We start from the raw sequence: 23,654 nt of genomic DNA on the forward strand, positions 1-23,654 counted from the left end.
CCCCCCCTCCCCCTTTTCCTTCTCCCTGGGCCTCCTGTCCCATGATCCTCTCATATCCCCTTTGCCTATCACCTGTCCAGCTCTTGGCTCCATCCCTCCTCCTCGTGTCTTCTCCTATCATTTTGGATCTCCCCCTCCCCCTCCCACTTTCAAATCTCTTACTATCTCTTCCTTCAGTTAGTCCTGACGAAGGGTCTCGGCCCGAAACGTCGACTGTACCTCTTCCTGGAGATGCTGCCTGGCCTGCTGCGTTCACCAGCAACTTTGATGTGTGTTGCTTTAATAACTTTATTGTTTTAACGTTTTTATAGGTATATTATTCCCTGTGCCTTTACCATTAGCAGGTCTTACAAAGTTGACCAAGTGATTAACATTTGGAATTTAACAAAGCAGGACCAATATCAGAAATGGTTAATGTCCAGCTACAATGACCATAGATCAGCTAAGTAAATAAATATCCCGTCTTAGCAGCTACTTATAAATTAAACCATTCTTTTTGATGAATAACTTGTAAAATTGTTTTATTATGAATGGCTTCTAACTGTTGATGAAATACATTTAAATTGTATTACAGCAAATTAGTCATTGATTAAGAATGTGGAAGATTAGCTCTCTGAACTACTCAGATTTAACTTGTCCAGGCTCACTGAATTCCAGGTAACTATCAAATCACCGTGATAAATTCTCATTCAAATTATGAAAATTACAAGTTGGTTTTGACTTGCCTATTTGGAAATAACAAAAAAAGTCCATAAGACCATAGGAACAGATTTAGGCCTTTCAGCCCATTGAGTCTGCTCCAATATTTGATCATGACTGATTTATTTTCCCTCTCAACTCCATTCTCCTGCCTTTTCCCTGTAACCTTTGAAACTCATTCTCATCAAAAACCTATCAACCTTCACTTTAAATATTCCCAAAGACTGTCCTGCAGTGCCGTCTGGGACAATGGATTCCACAAATTCACCACACTGGGCTAAAGAAATTCCACCTCATCTCTGTTCTAGAGGGCCATCTGCCTGCTCTGGGGCTGTGCCCTCCGGTCCTGGACTCTCTCACTCTAGAAAACATCCTCTCCTCCTCCACTCTGACAAAGCGTTTCAATATTCAATAGGTTTCACTGAGATTTCCTCCTTCCTCCATTTTCCTGCCTTCTCCCTGTAACCTTTAAAATGTTTTTAAATCAAGAACCTATCAATCTTGTTTTTAAATATATGTACCCAATGACTTAGCCTCCACAGCTGTCCGTGGCAATGAATTTCACAAATCTGTCACACTGAGGCTGAAGAAATTGCACCTCATCTCAGTTCTTAAGGGGCATCCTTCCATTCTGAGGCTGTGCCCTCTGGTCCTGGACTCCCCCACTATAGGAAGCATCCTCTCCTCATCCACTCTGATATGCTTTTTAATATTCAGTACATTTCACTGAGATTCAGTTCCCTCCCCCACCACAGCCATCCTCGTAACTCAAGTGAGTACAGCCCCAGAGCTAACAAACATTCCTTATATGTTAATCCTTTCATTCCTAGGATTATTCTTGTAAACCTCTTCTGCGTATCCTTTCTTAGATATGCTGCTCATAGTACTCCAAATGTGGTCTGACCAATGCCTTATAAAGCCTCAGCATTGCATCTTCTTTTATATTCTAGTTCCCTCTAATTGAATGTCAACACTGCATTTGCCTTTCTTACCACTATCTCAATCTACAAGTTAACTTCTAGGGATTCCTGCACTAGAACTTCCAACTTACTTTGCACCTCCAATTTCTGAATTCACTCCCCATTTAAAAAAAAAGTTTACACATTTAATTGTTCTACCAAAGTGCATGACCATACACTTCCCCACAAGCCTGGCATGTAAATTCTGATTTTACGTCCCTTTCAGGATTACCCAAAGTGCTTTACACACATGTTTTAATGTGGAATTGAAGCAGAGAGAGGAAGGAAAGAAGGAATAAAAGCTGGAAGAAAAAATGTATATGGAAGAGGTAGAGGCCAACATCAGAATGCCCTGATGGCACAGACCATAAGACCAGAACAAAAAGGAGCAGAACTAGGTCATTAGCCCATTGAGTCTGCTCCACCATTCAATCATGGCTGATCCTTTTCTTGGTAGGGCACTGAAAACGAGTGCCAACCAACCAGCAGAAGCATTCGAAGACATGTTCGATCTCTCACTGCTGTAGTTGGAAGTTCAAAAGGGTGACAATCATATCAGTGTCCAAGAGTAGCAGCGTGAGTTGCCTTGACGATTATCACCCAGTTGTATTCACATCTACTGTGATGAAGTACTTTCAGAGGTTCTCATAGCCAGAATCAACTGCTGCCTAAGGACCTGGACCTGCTGCATTTTGTCTGTCACAATAGGTCTACGAGGGGCGATTGATAAGTTCGTGGCCTGTGGTAGAAGGAGATGAGTTATTAACTTCAAACTTTCTGCATTTTCACTCAAAGAGTTGAACTGCACGTGCATGTAACAAGAGCTGTATAATTCATCTCCTTCTACCCAAGGCCACAAACTTATCAATCACCCTGCTGTGGACCACCTGGAGGTCCAAGACACTCTCGTTACATGCACGTGCAGTTCAACTCTCTGAGTGATAATGCAGAAAGTTTAAAGTTAATAACTCATCTCCTTCTACCTCAGGCCATGAACTTATCAATCACCCCTGCTGTGGACCACTTCCACAAAGAAGGGATCCGTATGCTCCACGAACGCTGGACTAAGTGTGTACATGTAGGAGGGGACTATGTTGAGAAATAAATATGCTAGGTTTTCTAAAATTGAGGCTTTCTAACTTAGGGCACGAACCTATCAATCACCCTTCGTACAGCAGATGCAACTCACTTTATGGAGTTCGGTGGGTAATACCGTTCCGGCTGACCAGAAGTGCACTGAGAGCGGTAAGCGTAAAGAAGTTGGGTGCTTACTGTTCTGGTTAACAACGGATGGTGCAATCCGGGTCATATTACGATCGAGGAACGTGTTTGTAGACTGGATATTGAACTTTTTACTGTTGGAATTCGGCCACATTCCACCGTGATACAACACTTGGCGGCACGGGAGGTCGCTCCTGCCTGTGGCCATCGAACGTGCAGCTCCTCCCGTGGAGGGTCAGACACCCTGAGCCAATAGGCTGGTCCTGGACTTATTTTCCATCTGGCATAGTTTGCATTTTGTTGTTTGATTGTTGGTGGTTTTTGTATTGCTATATTTACGCTCTATTCTCAGTAGGTGCGGTTGTAACAAAACCAGATTTCCCTCGGGATTAATAAAGTATATCTATCTATCTATCTAGTTCTCCACTCGTCACTTGGACAATAGCAATACTTATGTCAGGCTGCCGTTTTTTGATTATGGCTCAGCATTCAACACTATCATACCCTCAGTTATAATCAACAAGCTCCAAAGCCTGGGCCTCTGTACCTCCCGCTGCAATTGGATCCTTGACTTCCTCAGTGGGACACCACAGGCTGTGCGGATCAGAAACAACGTCTCCTGTTGCTGGTAATCAACACAGGCACACCTCTGGGATTGAATTGAATTGAATTGACTTTATTTCTTACATCCTTCACATAGATGAGGAGTAAAAATCTTTATGATACGCCTCCATCTAGATGTGCAATGTGCAATCATAGTAATTTATAATAAATAGAACAGTCAATGTAACATAGAAATGCACTCAAGTCAGCATGAATTAATTAGTCTGATGGCCTGGTGAAAGAAGTTGTCCCGCAACCTGTTGGTCCTGGCTTGTATGCTGCGGTACTGTTTCCTGGATGGTAGCATCTGGAATAGATTGAGGTTGGGGTGATTCGGGTCCCCAGTGATCCTTTTTTCACACCTGTCTTTGTAAATGTCCTGAATCATGGGAAGTTCACAACTACAGATGAGTGCTCAGCCAACTGCTTTACCCTTTTTACACGCACGAGTGTGTAGCTAGGGATAGCTCAAACACCATCTTTAAATTGGTTGATGATACAACCATCGTTAGCAGGATTTCAGTTGGTAACAAGAAGGCATACAGGAGTGAGATAGGTCAGCTGGTTGAGTGGTGCCACATCAATAGCCTTGCACTCGACATCAGTAAGACAAGGGATTGATTGTGGACTTCAGGAAGGGGAAGTTGAGGGGGCACACAACAGTCCTCATCAAGGTATCAGCAATGGAAATGGTGAGCAGTTTCAAGTTCATGCATGCCAACATCTCTTAAGATCTATCCTGGGTCCAACATATTAATGCAATTTCAAAGGTGGAGTTTGAGGAGACTTGGCATGTCACCAAAGATTATTGCAAATCTCTACAGGTGTACCTTGGAAAGCATTCCAGCTAGTTGTTTCACCATCCGGTGTGGAGGGTCACTGCACAGGTTCAGAAAAAGCTGCAGCAAGTTGCAAACTCAGACATCTTCATCATGGGCATGGAGGACAGCTTCGAAAGGCAATGCCTCAAAAAGGCAGCATCTAGCATTAAGGACCCCCGTCACCCAGGACATGCCCTCTTCTCATTGTTACCATCAAGGAGGAAGTACAGGAGCCTTAAGGCACACATTTAATGTTTTAGGAACTGCTTCTTCCCATCTGCTGTCAGATTCTGAATGAATGATAAACCCATGTACTCTACCTTACTATTTTTTTTTCTCCCTTTTGCACTACTCATTTAATATATATTCTTATCTATAGAGTGGATTCAGGCAAATTGGGCCATCGGTTAATTGGGGCAGCTGCTTACTTTGGACAAATCTTAGAGGAGAAAAACAAGTTGAGAAAATGGACGGGATTCCCTTCATTTATTGGGACACCTTACCGCTTTACTGAGGCAGAGACTGTTGCTGATCATGTTCCAACACTATGCTCTAAATAGCGTCCGTTGCATATGTTTATGTTCAAAAAGCAATGATTATTGTCACTGATAGTTGGCGAGAAATAAGCAGTAAGACAATTCAGACATGTTTTGCTTACTGCAGTTTCAAGCATTCAGACTTGGAGATGCCAGAAATGGCCAGGAGTGAAAATGAAATGATTTCACCACATAAACAAGTGAGGAACAAAGAAGAATTTGAAGGTATTGACAATCATCTTTGGTGTTACTTTTGGCCCCACTGGATACTGAGCTCTTACCTATGGTTCCACGTAGCTGTTGGCATGCATGAGTGGCCATACCCTGGCCTCCCGCTTCAACAGGCAGGCTAAACCAGGTGAGGGTAGCTGGCGGATCTCATGTCCCAGTGACATAAGGACATGCCCGCCCTAGCATGCAGACTCCAGTGGACTGGGTGGATGAGATCTACAGTGAGATCCAACAGTCAGGAAGGCGGTTCTCCAACACTCCGTAGAGAGTGAAGGGCATGACGAGGTACAGAAGAAGTCATGGTCATCCACTGTAATCAGGGAAGACCCCAGTTGTGATACCTACTTGTCCCAATGGACCCGGACGAGAGAGTGCAACAGCTTTTCCACTTTAAAAGTTCTCCCACACAGGTCTCCTATCATCGTTTGATGCAGCGGACAACCACCAGTAATATTTGTAAAGTTCTAGTGTGTTCTGTATTTAATTTAAATGAATAATTTGTGACTCAGTTCAAGGGTAGTTTGTTGTTTTTATAACTTTTTAACCATTTCCATGAAATGGTTAATTGGGGCAAACCACTTAGTTGGGTCAAAATGTACTGTTTCGAATATATATAAATGTGTATGTGTACTGTATGTGCATTTAGGTATGTGATATATATATATATATATCTTGGTATAATTTATAGATTTTTAGATGATTATGTATTGCAATGTACTGCTGCCACAAAACAAATTTCATGACATACAGTATGATATTAATGATAGTAATGATATTAAACCTGATCTTGACTGCTTTTTTAGACCATAAGACCATAAGACAAAGGAGCAGAAGTAGGCCATTCGGCCTATCGAGTCTGCTCCACCATTTTATCATGAGCTGATCCATTTTATCCTATTTAGTCCCACTGCCCCGCCTTCTCACCATAACCTTTGATGCCATGGCTACTCAGATACCTATCAATCTCTGCCTTAAATACACCCAATGACTTGGCCTCCACTGCTGCCCGTGGCAACAAATTCCATAGATTCACCACCCTCTGACCAAAAAATATTTCTTCGCATTTCTGTTCTGAGTGGGCGCCCTTCAATCCTCAAGTCATGCCCTCTCGTACTAGACTCCCCCATCATGGGAAACAACTTTGCCACATCCACTCTGTCTATGCCTTTTAACATTTGAAATGTTTCTATGAGGTCTCCCCTCATTCTTCGCCATTCTCTTCACTTTCCCCATAACTCTTAATCCCCTTTATCAATTATGAACCTATTAATTTCTGCTTTAAGTCCATCCAATTACTTGGCCTCCACAGCCCCCTGTGGCAATGAATTCCATATGTTCACCACACTTTAGCTGAAGAAATACTTCCTCATCTCAGCTTTAAAGTGGTGTCCGGCACTGTCCCACTAATGGAAACATTCTCTCTGTGTCCACTCCACCCAGGTCTCTCAGTATTTGCACATTTGAGCTTTTGTGCAAGATACTAAAGAATAATTTAATTACTGTGGGTACAAAGGTCGGAGAATTGTGGTGCTACATTCATTCCACACTAACATATGGAAGTGAATGTTGGACAATATCAAAGCAAAATGAGGGAAAACTCGAAACTGCAGAAATGTGGTTTTTGAGAATGCTGAGAATATCACGGAAAGCCAGAGTAACAAGTGAGGAAATTTGTGAAAAGCTGGAATAAGAGAAGAGTTGACATCATCAATCAGGAAATGGCAGCTGGAATTTCTGGAAAGAAAAGCTTGAAAATCTTGCAGTGATGGGAAAACCTGATGAAAGAAATACTCACGGTCAACAGCTCATGACATTCATCAAAGGATGAACAGGCATAAGTTTTGAAGAGCTTATTCGAACTTCTCAGCTTAAAGACAGACAGAAGACCATAATCACCAACGCCATACAACATGGCACATAATGGTGATAATGAATGAGATCCCCTCCCACCTTCATCCTTCTGAACTCCACTGAGTACAGGCCCAGAGCCTCAAATGAGCCTTAGTGTGTTAAGCCTTTCATTCCCTTAGTGATCTGCTTTCTGTTTCTATGTCTCTCTCATGGATTTCCCCTTCCTTCTCGTAAAAGCTCCATTCATTCCTCTGTGTCTTTTACACCTACGCTCTTCATTTTATTTCTCATGCCAGAGTTCTGTAATTGACTTATTTATCACCCAGTGTTTCTCCTCGGCAGCTTTTTACAGACTTCTAGCAGGGCTGCATCCATTTTTGACTTCTCAGTTGCTCACTGTTCTATCACATCAATCCAGGGACTCACCTTTCCCCAACCCCTGCACTAACTAACCCATCTTCCTCCATTTCTGACACCTACATTCTATCCCTGATCACCAAGTAAACCTTCTCCTCATCCTCTTGACAAAAGCTTCTAAGGTTATTTATTTTTAAAACAAGTTAATTCAGCTACATTAAAAAAATATATCCTTCCATATGTTGCTGAAAGCAGAACGAGGGATATATAAATAGAAATAAATATATTTGTAATAATTGATAAAAAAAATTGAAAACAGAATTAACTAAATATCAGGCTTAAAGATGCAAGTACTGAAGGCACAAACTATCTATACATACCATGGGGTTAATATATTAATTGGTCAGAATTATAACAGATAAAAATTCAAAGTACATTTATTATCAAAGTATGTATAGCATATACAACCTTGAGATTCATCTTCACTACAAACAGCCACGAAACAAAGAAAACCATGGAACTAACCCATTCAAAGACAAACATCAAACTCCTCTCCCCCCATGTGCAAAAATAAAATCTCATCAACAGCAAAAAACATTCATTATCAATTTAATGATCAAATTAATTATCACAATGCAAAGAACATTGTCAATGCCAGTATGGGATTATGAGACTGATACTTAATTAATCTCCCCTTTCAGTTCCTCTGCCAAAGGGTTTCAGTATGAAACGCCGACTGTTTAATCATTTCCATAGATGCTGCCTGACCTGCTGAGCTCCTCCAGCACTTTGTGTGTGTTGCTCTGGATTTCTCTGTCCCTTAGGATTGTGAAGGCGAGAATGTATTTATATAAAAATCTAGATAATTTTTGGAACTATCACAGAACTATTGGTGATAGTGAGTTGGCTCAAAAGGAGAGTTGAGACTGGGGAGCTAAGCCAGAAACATACTGAAAGATGGGCTGAATGGCCTCCTCCTGCTCCAATGTTCTACTGTGCTCACATTCTTCTTTATGTATATTTCCACTGTTTCGACAGGCAATGCCGGAGGAACACTGGAGACTTTGTTCTTTCTTTTTAAATCTTTTTATTGAGTAAGTATACAAAAAAGGTAAGCCATATAAACATTAATACAATGTTAAAGTATAATAAAATTCCAAAAGATAACAATACCAAAAAGAAAATACTACAAACAATGTAATTTAAGCATAAGAAACCAAGATAACATAATAGTATACTAGATTTTATATATATCAATGGAAAAAAAGAAAAAAAAAACCCCAAAAAAAAACCCACCGTGCAACTAACTAAAAGCAAAGCAAAGCAATGGGCTAACTTGAAACCAAACAGAGTAAAACTTAAAATCACGTCCTCAATCCCGACCTCCATTAAAACAGTGAAAAAAAAAACAAGAAGGGTAAATATTACATTAAATGAAAATATCGAATAAAAGGTCCCCAAATCTGTTCAAATTTAAATGAAGAATCATAAAGGTTACTTCTAATTTTCTCCAGATTCAAACATAAAATCGTCTGAGAAAACCAAAAAAAGGTAGTTGGAGCATTAAGCTCTTTCCAATGTTGTAAAATACATCTTTTCGCCATTAAAGTAAGAAATGCAATCATTCTACGGGCTGAAGGGGAAAGATTACTAGAAATTTTAGGTAGTCCAAAGATAGCAGTAATAGGGTGAGGAGAGATATCTATATTTAATACCTTAGAAATAATATTGAAAATATCTCTCCAAAAAGTTTCCAAAGTAGGGCAAGACCAAAACATATGAGTTAAAGAGGCTATCTGCCCCGAACATCTATCACAGGAAGGATTAATATGCGAGTAAAAACGCGCTAACTTATCTTTGGACATATGTGCTCTATGAACCACTTTAAATTGAATTAGGGAATGTTTAGCACAAGTAGAGGAAGTATTAACTAATTGTAAAATCTGCCCCCAATCATCCACAGAAATGGTAAGCCCCAATTCCTGTTCCCAATCTACCCTAATCTTATCAAATGGAGCTTTCCTAAGTTTCATAATAATATTATAAATCATAGCCGATGCACCTTTCTGACATGGATTAAGGTTAATTATCGAATCTAGAGACTTTGAACAGAGGCTTAACTTGTAGTTATTTAGTAGCAGAGTGGAGAAGTGTCTCTACCAAAGGAGGTGTAAGATGCTCCTTCCCTCTGTTAGATTGCAAGGTGTAGCACCTGCTTAGCCCCTTGATCAGGGTCATGTGAAGTCATAGGACTAGGTGATGATCACTGAAGGGTACTGATAACGGCTGGGGTCAGCCATCTAGTAAAGACACTGCCCAGAAGAAGGCAATGGCAAATCACTTCACCAGAAAAATTTGCTGAGAACAATCATGGCCTTGGAGACCATGGTCGCACACATCAAACGACAAGGCACATAATGATGATGATGAAGTATAGTTATTGCAGAGCTAAATGAAGTGCAAAGTTCAAACTTATAATCAAAACACATGTGTCACCATATACAACCTTGAGATTTGTTTACCAAACCAAACAGTGATGCAGCCAGTTAGAATGCACGCTGCAGTCCAACTGTAGACATTTGCACGTGTCTTTGGTTGACATATGAAATCTTTTCAAACTCCTAATGAAATATAGCTGCTTTTGCGCCTTCTTTGTAGCTGCATTGATATGTTGGGCCCACAAACTGCTCACTCTCTCCACCTCTGACCCCTCTATGAGGAGGGGAGATGTGTGAGGTAGGATGTGGAGATCGATGGGCAGTTTGACTGGCTACGGTTAGTTTTCGATCTCTGACAAAAGTTCATTGAAATGCCTAACACAGGAAGCATAAAAGCTCCAAATTAATATTATATTTTTATGTAACATATGGAGCATTTTGCATTTAACCTTTATGTCAAATGTCAAAACATTTGTTGTGCTAACTGCTATTAGCTGTCACTTATTTTGGAATGAGGGAGCTCTTTCCTCATTTCACATACTTCAACTTGTGAATAATAATTTTAATACTTTTGTTGTGAGATTCTTGTGCTCTTCTCCAGAAGGTGCTGACTCATACTAGGGTATGGTTTCATAGACGCCACTTGATTATCTAATTGGCCATTATTCATCTACAAAGTTTATAATGCTGCGTAGTGAGCGCTGTCTAGCTTCTAAACAGGAAAATCTGATCCCATATTCACCTGCCAATATTTTGTCCACTTTCCGGTCGGGAGTAGGTCGGAGTAGACTGCAAACATGCCTGTTACCAAAACATTCTGGACGAAGACTAATCTCAGTGGTTCAGAAATTGTTGCAGTCTGTTATTAAGGATGAGGTTTCAGGGTACTTGGAGACTAATGATAAAATAAGTCAAAGTCAGCCTGGTTTCTGTCAAGGGAATATTGCCTGACAAATCTGCTAGAGCTCTTTGATGAAGTAACAGGCAGGGTGGACAAAGGAGAGGCAGTGGATGTCATTTAGTTGGATTTTCAGAAGGCATTTGATAAGATGCCACACGTGAGGCTGCTTAACAAGATAAAATCCTATGGTGTTACAGGAAAGATACTGGCATGGATAGAAGAGTGGCTGACAGGCAGGAGGCAGCGAGTGGGAATAAAGGGGGGCTTTTCTGATTGGCTGCAGATGACAAATTGTGTTCCTCAGTCGGTATTGGGACCACTACTTTTCACATTGTTTGTCAATGGTTTAGATAATGGAATTGATGGCTTTGTGGCAAAATTTGCAGATGATATGAAGATAGGTGGAGGGGTAGGTAGTGCTGAGGAAGCAAAGTGATTGCAGCAGGAAATCATCAACTTCGGAAATTTTCTCAGTGACTAGACTAAAATCCAAACCAAGTTGTTAATATGCAACTTCAGGTGGTAAACTGAGCAAGTCAGGCAGTAGCTATGAAAAGACATAAAGAGTCGCTGTTATCAGATGCTTCCTGACCTGTCGAGTACCTGCATGCGTTTATCTGGATTTCCAGCTTCTCTAGAATCCCTTGTGTTCAGATAGCAAAGATATCTTGTGGAGTGACATGTCACTGAATCCAAATCCAGCTGTTTAAATGGTCTTCATCTTTGTGATCATCATCACAAAGTGCCGTGTCGTATTCCATGGGCGATCGTGGTCTTTCCATGACCACGTAAAACTTTTCTACAGAAGTGGTTTGCCATTGCCCTTTTCTGATGAGCCCAGCCATTATCAATACATTTCAGGGATTGTCTGCCTGGTGTCAGTGGTCACATAACCAGAACTTGTGATACGCACCAGCTGCTCATACGATCATCCACCACCTGCTCCCATGGCTTCACGTGATCCTGATCGGGGGTGGGGGGACTAAGTAGGTGCTACACTTTGCCCAAGGGTGACCTACAGGCTAGTGGAGGGAAGAAGTGCCTTACACCTCCCTTGGTAGAGACGTATCTCCACCCCGCCGCCCATTATGAAAAAATATCAGATTTCTGTTCTTTTGGCATATTGCTTGGAAACACATGTTCTTTTTGCATTCCAAGACTGCAATATCATTTACATGATCTAATATATCTGGTTGGTCTGACTATAATGATCCTTTCACCATCGTGTGAAATGTAACTACCGTCTCGGTGCACTTTCCAGTCACCAGTCCTATTATTCTATGAGGCTAAATAACCGAGCTTCCTAATAACATGATTTAAACACATCCACTTCTCAGGGGATTAATTATTCTATGTAACAATGCTGCTGACGTGGATTGGCAGAACGTTTATCCTGGTGACACAGCTGCCCAATAACAAAGCAAACACTTCTCAGATATTTTGCCAACTTTACACTGAACATGTCACGCATACAGCAATCCTTAAATTTCCAATCAGAGGTGCTGTATATTGCTGTATTTGTTTTACACTGTATTTTTTAAATTTAGGGTCTGAGTGTCAAAATTGCTAGCCTTTTAATGAAGAGCAGGAAGAGAATATTTCAGAGGGGCAAGTCCACCAAATAAATTTCTATAATGAGAAATCTTTAGAAAAAAATAAATGTGTACTGGAACTAACACTGATTATATTACTAGTCTGGTAGTTTAGCAAGAAGTTGAACATGAGGTAATTATTTCAATTTTAGAATATTATTTTTCTGTACAAGTAAGAAATTCATCTTTGCGATAAATGCACAAAGTGATCAAGTCAGAGTTATATTATAATAGAGGAACTCAGCAGGCTAGGCAGCACCTATAGAAAAGAGTAAACATTCAATGTTTTGGGCCGAGACCCTTTATCAGGATGGATGAAGGGTCTCAGCCCAAAACATCGACAGTTTATTCTTTTCCACAGATGCTGCCTGGCCTGCTGAGTTCTTCCAGCATTTTTTGTGGGTGGCTTGGATTTCCTGCACCCGCAGATTTTCTCTTGCTTTTATAATAGGCTGGTTTGTATCTGGATTCACAACCTGCCACTTCTGCGTACGCAGGACCGAGCAAGCTGACCTGCACTAGTTATCACCAGGCAGAGGGACTCCAATTCGGTGACTGGACTTCAAGCAGAAAAGGTACTGGAGTCCTGCCTCCACAATATCTTTCAACAGCTCAGCATGGTTAAAGATTCTAAACGTCAGCTACATTCGAAAAATTATTTTAAAAGACTTAAAAAATTAAAGAAGAAAAAATTAAATATTAAGGGACATAAAGGCAAATATGTGATTAAAACGGCTGAACTATTAACCTGCATGGACCTTCATGTATAGGTTTTGTGATATTTCATTTTTATTCATTGAGATACAGTGCAGAATAGGGCCACCCAGCCCTTCGAGCCACACTACCCAGTAATCTCCCAATTTAACCTTAGACTAATCACAAAACAATTTACAATGACCAATTACCCTACCGACCGGTACGTCTTAGACCTGTGGGAAAGAACTGGAGCACCTGGAGGAAACCTACGTGGTCACAGGGAGAATGTATAAACTCCTTACAGGCAGTGGGCAGGAAAATGAATGAAGAAACATTATTTACATTGTGCAATGATGCCATAAAGCTGAGGGGTTGGTCATGAAGTCTCTTTGGCCCTCTCCTGCCAGGATGGAGGTACAGCAGTGTCAGGACTAGGACTGCCAGTTGAGATTCTTCTCTCAGGCTCTGAGACTAATGAATACTCCACCGCCACTAGGACCCCAGGCAGTTTTCTGTTTACGGTTTACCTGTGCTGCACATACATGCATTTTGAATTATATTTTATTAACTCATGTGTTTTATGTGCTGTGTTTGATATATGTATTGTGGGTGCACAGAGGTCCAAAGAAACATCGTTTCGTTTCGTTGTATATATGTACAGTCTGATGAGAATAAATTTGAACTTGAACTTTGAAATGTCCTTCAAGGGAACTTCTCCTCAGCACATCAGTTTTACTCCAATGGGTTCATGACTGAGTTCAGTTGGGGCAGGGAGGTGAGGTGGATCTGCATCTGACGTCCAACTTATCTGAGACTTCTGCCATTGGCTGTACAACTTATCTGAGACTTCTGCCATTGGCTGTACAACGTATCTGAGACTTCTGCCATTGGCTGTGCACACATGGAAGTCTGAGCTCAAATGGGTCTTCTGGTATCTTCCCCCTTCCTTCTCAGTCCTGATGAAGGTTCTTGGCTGAAACGTCAACTGTTGATTCATTTCCTTAGATGCTGCCTGACCTGCTGAGTTCCTGCAGCATTTTGTGTGTGTTGCTGTGGACATCGAGCATATGCCAACTTTCTCCTGTTTAGGCTCACCTCCGTCAGACGCAGCCTAGTCGGTAACATTCTCACCAGAAGGTTTTAAGTCCATGTGCCAGTCAAAACCTTTACAACCAAGGTCGGTAAGCAGTGCTGTACTGAAGGAGTGAAGCATAGCTGGTGCTGCCATATTTCAGATATTAAACTGTGTCCTCTTTATTCTGTCAGGTGAAACTGTCCCCTGCAATACATCATGAAGAACTGGGCAGTTCTCAGTGTGCTAACCATTGTTTATCTTTCAATCACGATCGGAAAAATGAGTTTGCTGGTCCTTGTCACTTTGGTATTTATGTGAGTTTGTCATGCACAGATTGTCTGCTGTGCTTCCTGCAACTCTGCACTGTCCGGGTTTTAAAAGTATTTCTCTCCCTCTAAAGTGATCTGGAATGTTGGAAGGCTCTAATAAGCACGATATCGCAAACCATACCAATTTTCCTTTTGCTAATGTTTACACATTTCCTGCCAACCTCACAGCTGATGGAAAACCCAGCACAGGCCAAGGGGAATTGATATTCGCTTCTTGTATGAAAATTAAAATTTCAAGCAGCGTATTGCATCAGTTCAGGTTTTAATGTGAGTGATAATGATGGCATAAAAATACTCAAAGCAGCAGAAAATTTTATTTCTGTTCGTGTACATTTCTTGGCAATTTGACTCCTATTTTCACCTAACGTCCAATACTCTGCAAAAACCCAAGATGTTTACACTGTATTGTAGTAATTTTATGTATTTCAGTGTACTGCTGCCACAAAATAAAAACACATTTCATGACATATGTGAGTGATGATAAACCTGACTCTGATATGGGTCTCTATTGTGGACTGAGAGTGGGAAGGAGGCAGGGAGAGGGGAATCATGGTTGGGAGAAGGGGAAGGGAGAAGGGAGGGAGTGGGAAGCACCAGGGAGACATTCTGTAATGATCAATAACCAATTGTTTGGAAGCAAATGACTTTGCCTGGTGTTTCAGGGCTGGATGACTCCTCACCTGCGCCACGCCCCACCCCACCCCAGCACTCCTCTGCCACCTGTCCCACACCTCTCCCACAGCACTCCACCCTCACCATTCCCAGCATCCTTTGCTCCCGCCAGATTTACAAACATGCTCTCAGCTCCACGTTGACAAATACATTACTGTGCAAAAGTCATAGGCACCCTACATATATATATATATATATTACACAGTAATGTAAACACAGGATATTTGCTGGTGTGAGGCAGAATCAGAGCCATTATATTGATGTCTATTTTGGGTATTGGTTTTAATAGAAAAGAGCCTAATTCATTGAAGGAACTTGATTATATAAGTTTTCTAGACTTTTAATACTTTATTCCCCGAGTAACACATGTCCCAAAAATAAATATCTAGGAAAATCTACTGTAATAAAACAAAGCACTGATGACAGAAATTTTGGATTCTCATTTAATATGAGCCAGAATTAATTATTTCATCACATTACTGATTTCAGGCTACATAGCTCAGTATTCTTGGGCTCAGAGGTGGGCAAAAGGACCTTCTACGTCTCCCTGTTAGGAACAGAATGAAACCAAAGGGAAAAGCAGAGACTGATTACGAGCTTACATGGAACACAGGTGTTGCCTGTTCTGTTCAGATTCAAATCAGAATCAGTTTTATTGTCACCGATGTACAGTATGTCATGAAATGTGTTGTTTTGCAGCAACAGTGCAGAGGAATACACTAAAAAAAACCAAAGTGCGTTCTTTTTTGCTTGTTTTTTTTGTTGCTGGTGGCACGGTTTTCTTGTGCATGGGGGGGGGAGGGTGAGGGGTTTTGCTGTTGTCTTTGAACGGGTTCCATGGTGTTTCTTTGTTTTGTTGCTGTCTGTGGGGTAGACAAATCTCAGGGTTGTATAACCATATAACAATTACAGCACGGAAACAGGCCATCTTGGCCCTTCTAGTCCGTGTCGAACTCTTACCCTATCCTATTCCCACCGACCTGCACTCAGCCCATAACCCTCCAATTCTTTCCTGTCCATATATCTATCCAATTTAACTTTAAACGACATCATCTAACGTGCCTCAACCACTTCCGCTGGAAGCTCGTTCCACACAGCTACCACTCTCTGAGTAAAGAAGTTCCCCCTCATGTTACCCCTAAACTTTTGCCCTTTAACTCTCAACTCATGTCCTCTTGTTTGAATCCCCCCCACTCTCAATGGAAAAAGTCTATCCGCGTCAACTCTATCTAGCCCCCTCATAACTTTAAACACCTCTATCAAGTCCCCCTTCAACCTTCTACGCTCCAAAGAATAAAGACCTAATTTGTTCAACTTTTCTCTATAACTTAGGAGATGAAACCCAGGCAACATTTTAGTAAACCTCCTCTGTACTCTCTCAATTTTATTGACATCCTTCCTTATATTATATACCACATACATACTTTGATAATAAATGTACTTTGAATCTTTGAATTTGAGATAAATATAAAAATAAATTAGTGCAAAAATAGGGCAAAATAGTGAGGTAGTTTTCATGGGTTCATGGACTGTTCAGAAATCTGATGGCAGAGGGGAAGAAGCAGCACCTAAAATGTTGAGTGTGCCTTCAGACTTCTCCCTGATGGTAGTAATAAGAAGACAGCATGTCCTGGGTGACTTAATCTATCTCACTTGTGTACACCTCCTCATCACCATCTGAGATTCTACCTAAAACAGTTGTCTCATCGGCGAGTTAATACAGCTGTTCGTTTCTGTTTTGTTCAGTTAATGCAGATCCTCCCTATGCTTGTGTGTAGAAAACAGTTACCAAGGTAGAAAGAAGTTCATGCAGAAATCTACTTTATATTGAATCAACAGAGCAAAAACGTCACTGGTTGGAAACCACCAGAAGAGGAAAATTAATGAAATAAATTATTCAGCACACAAGAAGCCCTGGATAGAATGATGAATAGATTAACACACCAATCAATAAACAATTATGGATAGATGAATAATGTTTCTCAATGATTACTATATTGTCATCATAGCCTTACCTCAATCAATTTTTTATAAACATTTGAGTAAACATGAGGACTTACCTGTCCACCCGCAGCTGGCAAACGATACTCAGAATATCAACCACCCCTTCATTTCTGAGCTGATGGCATCCAATGGTGATGGCAATAAAACAGCCAGTCCTCCCTATCCCGGCACTGAAAGGAAGGCAAAATGGGGCAGGTCCAATTAATCACCACTTCATAGACTTCAACTGCTTAGCATAACATCCTCAATGATTTTGACAATGACTGAACCCAGGTGTGGAGGAATGACAGACTCCCATGTAGAGTCAGAAACAAGAGTTTATACATGGGAATTCCAACAGAACATCAGAGGCACAGCCAAGTGACACTGCAAGACAAATCATTCTCAACACAAGGACCCCGCAATAAGCGCTAATCGGGATTCCACTTTAAAGAACCACAGAACGCGTAAAACCCGTGCCAGTCAAAATAAACTTGACAGGATAAACAGAAAGCACAGGGGCTTAATGACTCTCATTAAGACACCAATTAGTAAATACAGGTGCTTGAGAAACCGAGAAACCCTATGCTCTACAACAAGCTGCAGAGGCCTGAAGGGCTTATGACAGATGTTGCAATAGTGAAAACATTATTACGTTGGCAATGGATATTTGGATAATGTACCCAAGTGAAGATTGGGCTGAGTTTAACAGGGATGGTTAGATATTTGAGAGGAACTTGAGGGCTGGTCTAATTCACTGGGTAAATGCCCAGCTCCTCCTAGGCCCGTCTGTGAAAAATGCCGGTTATGTAATAACACAAGGTAAATGATTCTAGGGGGAATGAGACTGTAAACCAAGCACTGATTCATTAATAAGACTGCAGGAACTAGACTCTCAGGGGAAGGGGAATTCTAAAAATATTACTTCATTTCAGATTCATGCCTCATTCACAAAATCACAGTGACTCTGTTACTGAGCATGACGCATCTGAAAGGCAGGCAAAGAATTCAACTTCGAGGCCTCTGTTGGTCAGGGTTGACAATAGAAGTTGTATCCTAGCTGTCTAGATACGCAAGCCAGGACATGGAGAGCAGGCTGCCGCACATGTAGCAAGCTCCCCCTCTCCACACGTCTGATGAACCTGAAGGAACGGCTGAACCCGATACGATTTGGCACCAGCAGTATGGCAAGAGTTGCCAGTCAACATTAAACTCAAAGTAGGACTGCCTTAGGGATTCCATCTCTGAATTTTTCCCTCAGGGTTTACCTGTGAAGCCATCCACGTGAGTGGGTGTAGCCGCAAGGCAGTGGAGGTTCGTGATCAGAACTTTCCTTCCCCTAGATGAACCGCCAACAACAGCTGATGAGCCCCATCAACCCGAAAAGAATTCAATTACTTGATAGTACACGTACATGATTAATAGTTACCATGTAATGTTTTAAGTTATTTACATAATTTATGCTTAAATTACTATGGTACATTTGAGCTTATTGTCCTTCAATTTGAACAAACGTGTTTAACACTCTGTTAGAAATAACGAGGAGATGCTCCGCGCGGGGTTAGTGAGGGAGTGATGACAGTGCACATTACCTGCAGTGTACGACAATAGGTCCTTGGCCACGTGATTTCTGTTTGCTCTCCTCCACCTTCAGCATGAGTTGCAGCAGTGGCTGAGCACTATCAGGAGTCTTGTGGTCAGGCCAGGATTTGTACCAGTAGTGTGTTATGTTTTGAGATTTGCCTTCGTGCTGATCAGACAAGAGAGGAAGATCTTTATTACTATTCCTGGAGATACTAATTTCCAATGAAGTTATTAGTTCTCTTGAACCAGAGGGGATAACTTCACTCAACATCACTGTCCCCATCACTGAACTGTTCCCATAACCTATGGGCTCACTTTCAAGGTCTCTTCATCTCATGTTTTAGATACTTATTGCTTATTTATTTATTTAGTGTGGCAGGGTGAAGATATGTCTCTACCAAAGGAGGTGTAAGATGTCACCTGTCTTGTAAAGACACTGCCCAGAAGGCGGCAATGGCAAACCACTTCTGTAGAAAAAATTGCCAGGAATAATCATGGTCCTGTATAGACCATGGTTGCCTTCATCATACAACATGGAACATAACGAATGAATGATTTATTTTTTATTATTATTATTATTTTCAATATTTTTTGCACCTGCACAGTTTGTTGTCTTTTGCACATTGGTGGTTAGTCTGTCTTTGGTGTGTATGGTCTTTCATTGATTCTGTTGTGGTTCTTGTATTTACTGTGAATGCTCGCAAGAAAATTAATCTCAAGGTTGTATATGGTGAAAAATATGTATTTTAATAATAAGTTTACTTTGAACTTCAACATTTCCCAAAATTTCAAAGCAATGACAGTCATCACCTTCCTTGTTCTTCCTCAGTATTATCTACAAATGTTTAAATTGGCCTAACCAATTTTTCTTGATGCATAGATTGACAAAGCAATTAAAAAAGTATCCGGAGTTCATTTATAGCTTTAGAATAGGACAAAGGTGTTATGAAGAAATTATACAAAGCTCTGCTTTGATTCTGAGAGACTATTTGTGTCTAATCAAGCCCACCACACAAGGGAAAGGATGTGAAGGCCTCAACCAAGGTGAAAAAGAGGTAATAGTAAAAGAAGGCCTTCATAATGTCATAGAGTCATACAGCATGGAGACTGGCCTTTCGGACTGACTGGTTCAAGCAGACCAAGCACCAATCAAAGCTGGTTCCTTTTGCCTGTGTTTGGCCTGTATTCTTCTAAACCAGGGGTTTGCAACCTGAAGTCCACGGACCTCTCGGTTAATCGTCAGGGTCAGGAACCCTTGCTTTAAACCTTTCCAATCCATAGAAGGGGGACATTATCATCTTATGGAGTGAAGAAGCTGAGTTCTAACAGACTGTGCTCTACAGGCTGTTCCCAGGGACGTGCACTAAAATGCCTGTGGCTGTCAGAACATTATCAAATTGTTGAAGGTCAGAATTCTACCTTCCTAAAATTTGTCGGTTGTCCTGTGCAAGGATATGTCTGTGACAAAGTGTTGCCAACTGGCATACCCCAAAGTCCAGAACTACAAGCTGAGAAATGCTCTGAGGCATAACACAGTGGCTACATGGAGTCCATGGGGTAAGACCACGTCTTCCACCATTCCACAATGAGGACACCACCCCCCCGGCCCCACCCCATGTACGTCATAAACACTAAGGATGCTGGAAATGCAGAGTAACACACACAAAATGCTGGAGGAACTCTGCAGTTCAGGCAGCATCTCAGGAGGGGAATAAACAGTTGACATTTTGGGCCAAGACCCTTCCTCAGGACTTTATCAAGGCCTTCATCTAACCCATTGGATGGTTTAATCATGGAAATAATGGAAAAGACAAAATGTGAATCTTGTTACAAGTGGAACAATCAATGTATTACATCATGTATGTGTAAATGTTATGAATAAAGCATATTTTAGGTTTGAAACATTTGCAGAAATTTGGATTATTCACCAGTGCACAAAAAGCATTTGGGTGGTGATTTGATGGAAGTGAAGATGTCACCAGAAATCTAGACAAAGTGAATAAAGAGAAATGATTAATGTTGCTGGAAGGGTAAGACACAAAATCAAAAGTAGAGAACTAGGATGATGCGAGGGAAAACTCTTCCTCACAACAATCAACTGTGACCTAGAATTCGTCACCTTAAAGGGGGTGGAAACAGTTCCAGTCATTATTTTCAGAAGGAACTCAGTTAGATAACTGAGAATTAAAAACAATATCAGAAGAAGAGCCAGAGGTTGGGACTGAGCAGATTGCTTTCATGGGAAAACAGTATTGGGTCAATGGGCTGAATGGCCTTCTTACCTGATGTGATACTTCCACATTTTAGAGTCATGGAGTTATACAGCATGGTAACGTGCTGCTTGGTCCAACTTGTCCATGCAGTCCAGTAGGCACACTTCCACATTGATCCTGTCTCCATGCACTTGGTTCATAGCCTTGTATGTCTTTGTGACTCAAGTGCTCATCTAAATACTTTGTAAATGCTGCCAGCGACCCAGCTTCACTCTCTAAAACAATCCGTTCCAGGTGCTTACTACCTTCTGGGTGAAGATGGTCCTGCTCATATCTCCCTTAAATCTCTTACTCTTCACCCCAAATCTATGCCCCCTTCTTTCATCTACCTCTGCTATGAAGAAAAGTTTCCTCAGTTTACTGTGTCTAGACCCTTCGTAATTTTATACTGCATTTCTCAATTACGTCCCATCTTAATCTCTCTACTCCAGGATAAAAAAACAGCCCTCACTTCTGCAGTCTTACCTCATAATTGAACTGCTGCATCCCAGGCAAGATCCTTTGAACCCTCTCCAGTTCTGTCACACCTTACCTATCGCACGGTGACCAGAACTGCATGCAGTACTCCAACTGAGATCTGACAAAGGGTTTATAATGTTCAAACCTAACTTCCCTATTTGTTTCTTTTTAATGCTCCAATCGACGATGGTCAATATCCCATAAGCCTTTCTAACCATGTAGTTGACCTGTGTTACCACCTTCAAGGATCTATGGACTGGTATTTCAAGGCCCTTTGGTTCCTCAGTACTCCTCAAAATTTCTGCGGGGTGGCAGAGTCGAGATATGTCCCTGCCAAAGGAGGCGTAAGGCCCTCCTTCCCTCTGCTAACCTGCGGGTCACCCTTGAGCAAGGTGTGGTACCTGCTTAGCCCCTCCTACACCTCCCCCCTCCAATTAGGGGTCACATAAAGCTATGAGAGGAGGTGAGGGATGGTTATATGAGCAGCCGGTGCATAACACAAGTCCTGGTTATGCAACCAGTGACACCAGGCAGACGATCTCTGATGAGTATTGATAATGGCTGGGGTCACCCATTTTGTAAAGACACTGCCCAGAAGAAGGCAATGGCAAACCACTTCTGAGGAAAAATTTTCCAAGAACCGTCATGGTCCTGGAAAGACCATGATCGCCCATGTCATATGACATAGCACATAAGGAATGAATGAATGTAATTGCACCTACAGTATATATATTAAAAAACGTGTTATTTCTTCAAAGGATTTAATCAAATTGATCAGACAAAATTTTAAATTCTACTATCTATCTTGCCATCTGCTCATTCAATACTGGTTTGCATTACAATCCAACAAGGTCCTTCACCCCTGTGTCCTAATTGTACAAGCACTATCCAGCAAGGTGTATTTCAACAAAATTGTGACTTCTGGAATTTCAAAAATGGTTTATTTTGAAAGGGGCTAGTAAGTAGGGGGAAGTGGGACATGTGACATACACAATGGTGTGGAAATCTGATAAGTCATACTGTAGCTCAGGAGAATTCAACATGTAGTTTTCAAAACACTGCTCTTTAGTGTCTGTATTTTCATATTTGTTCATACTTTACCAGATATTACTAAATGAAATAAAATAGTAAAACATTACAATGGAATTAAAATAATTTCAAGATCTGAAATGATGATTTTCCCTGTTATTTGCATAAAGTGTGGTGGGTAAACCTCAGTGGAATTTAAAAACAAGAAGGTCCACTGTAGGGTGGGAGAATGAGACGAGGAACACGCTGACTTTTAAAATAATCATTACTTAAATAGCAAATGAAATTTAAAACCATCAATACTCTATTCCAAGATATATAAATACAAAGTGTCAATTAATATGAGGGTGTTAGAAAGGGAGTTTTAGGTATTAGACCTTTTACCTTGTCTCACCTGCCTATCATGATGCTGGTGGCATTATGACAATCACACTTTTTGATTTCTCTAGTGCCTTCAATACAATCCAGCCACCTTCTCTGAGTGAGAAGCTGCAAAGGATGGGCATAGACAAATCCACTATATCCTGGTTTACTGGCTGCCTGACTGACGGACCCCAGTTTGTATGGCTGGGTAGTTCTCTGTCAGTACTGTGGGTGAGTGGGACTGTCCTGTCTCCGTTTCTGATCACACTGTGCACCTCAGACTGTCAGTACAAATCTGAGTCTTGTCACCTACAGAAGTTCTCTGATGACTCTGCTGTGGTTGGGTGTATCAGGGATGGGCAGGAGTCGGAGAACAGAGGACTGGTGGACAAGTTTGTGGAGTGTGTGTGGGAGGAATCACCTGCTCCTGAATGTGGCCAAAACCATGGAGATAGTGATTGTTGTTAGGATGAAGAGGACTGTGACAAGTCCTGTATACATTCTGGGAGAAGTTACGGTGGTGGAGGAGTACAAATACTTGGGTGTTCACCTTGACAACAAGCCACTGGAAAACCAATACCAAGGCTGATTATAAGAAGGGGACGAGCAGACTCTATTTTCTAAGGAAGCTGAGATCCTTCAATGTGTGCAGCAGGTTGTTGAAGATCTTTTACCAGTCTGTTGTGCTGAGTGCAGTCTTCATTGTGGATTTATGTTGGGGGAGCAGCATCAGTGTTGGTGATGCAAAAAGACTAAATAAGCTCATCAAAAAGGCTGGATCCGTCCTTAGCTACAACATGGACACTTGAGTTAGTGGTGGAGAGGTGATCACTAAACAAACTGTTATCCATTATGGACAATCAGGCACATCCTCTCCATGACCTTCTGAATGAGTATTGGAGCACCCTTTCAAACAGGCTCATTCAGCTCCACTGTCACAAGGATTGTTACAGAAAATCTTTCCTACCAAATGCAATAAGCA

General features: G+C 41.3%; 1 protein-coding gene across 1 annotated transcript in view; it reads right to left on the bottom strand.

Annotated features, from left to right (window-relative positions):
* The window catches only part of ptprr (protein tyrosine phosphatase receptor type R), a 289,950-nt gene that overhangs the window by 16,320 nt on the left and 249,976 nt on the right, over nt 1-23,654 (bottom strand). Inside the window, exons 11-12 of the mRNA XM_063057714.1 lie at nt 18,557-18,714; nt 17,042-17,155 (exon numbers count right to left, since the gene is read on the bottom strand). Of these exons, the coding sequence (XP_062913784.1) occupies nt 17,042-17,155; nt 18,557-18,714 (272 nt within the window). The remainder of the gene's footprint in view (nt 1-17,041; nt 17,156-18,556; nt 18,715-23,654) is intronic.

Source organism: Mobula hypostoma, chromosome 9 (genome assembly GCF_963921235.1).
Source record: "Mobula hypostoma chromosome 9, sMobHyp1.1, whole genome shotgun sequence".
NCBI lineage: Eukaryota > Metazoa > Chordata > Chondrichthyes > Myliobatiformes > Myliobatidae > Mobula > Mobula hypostoma.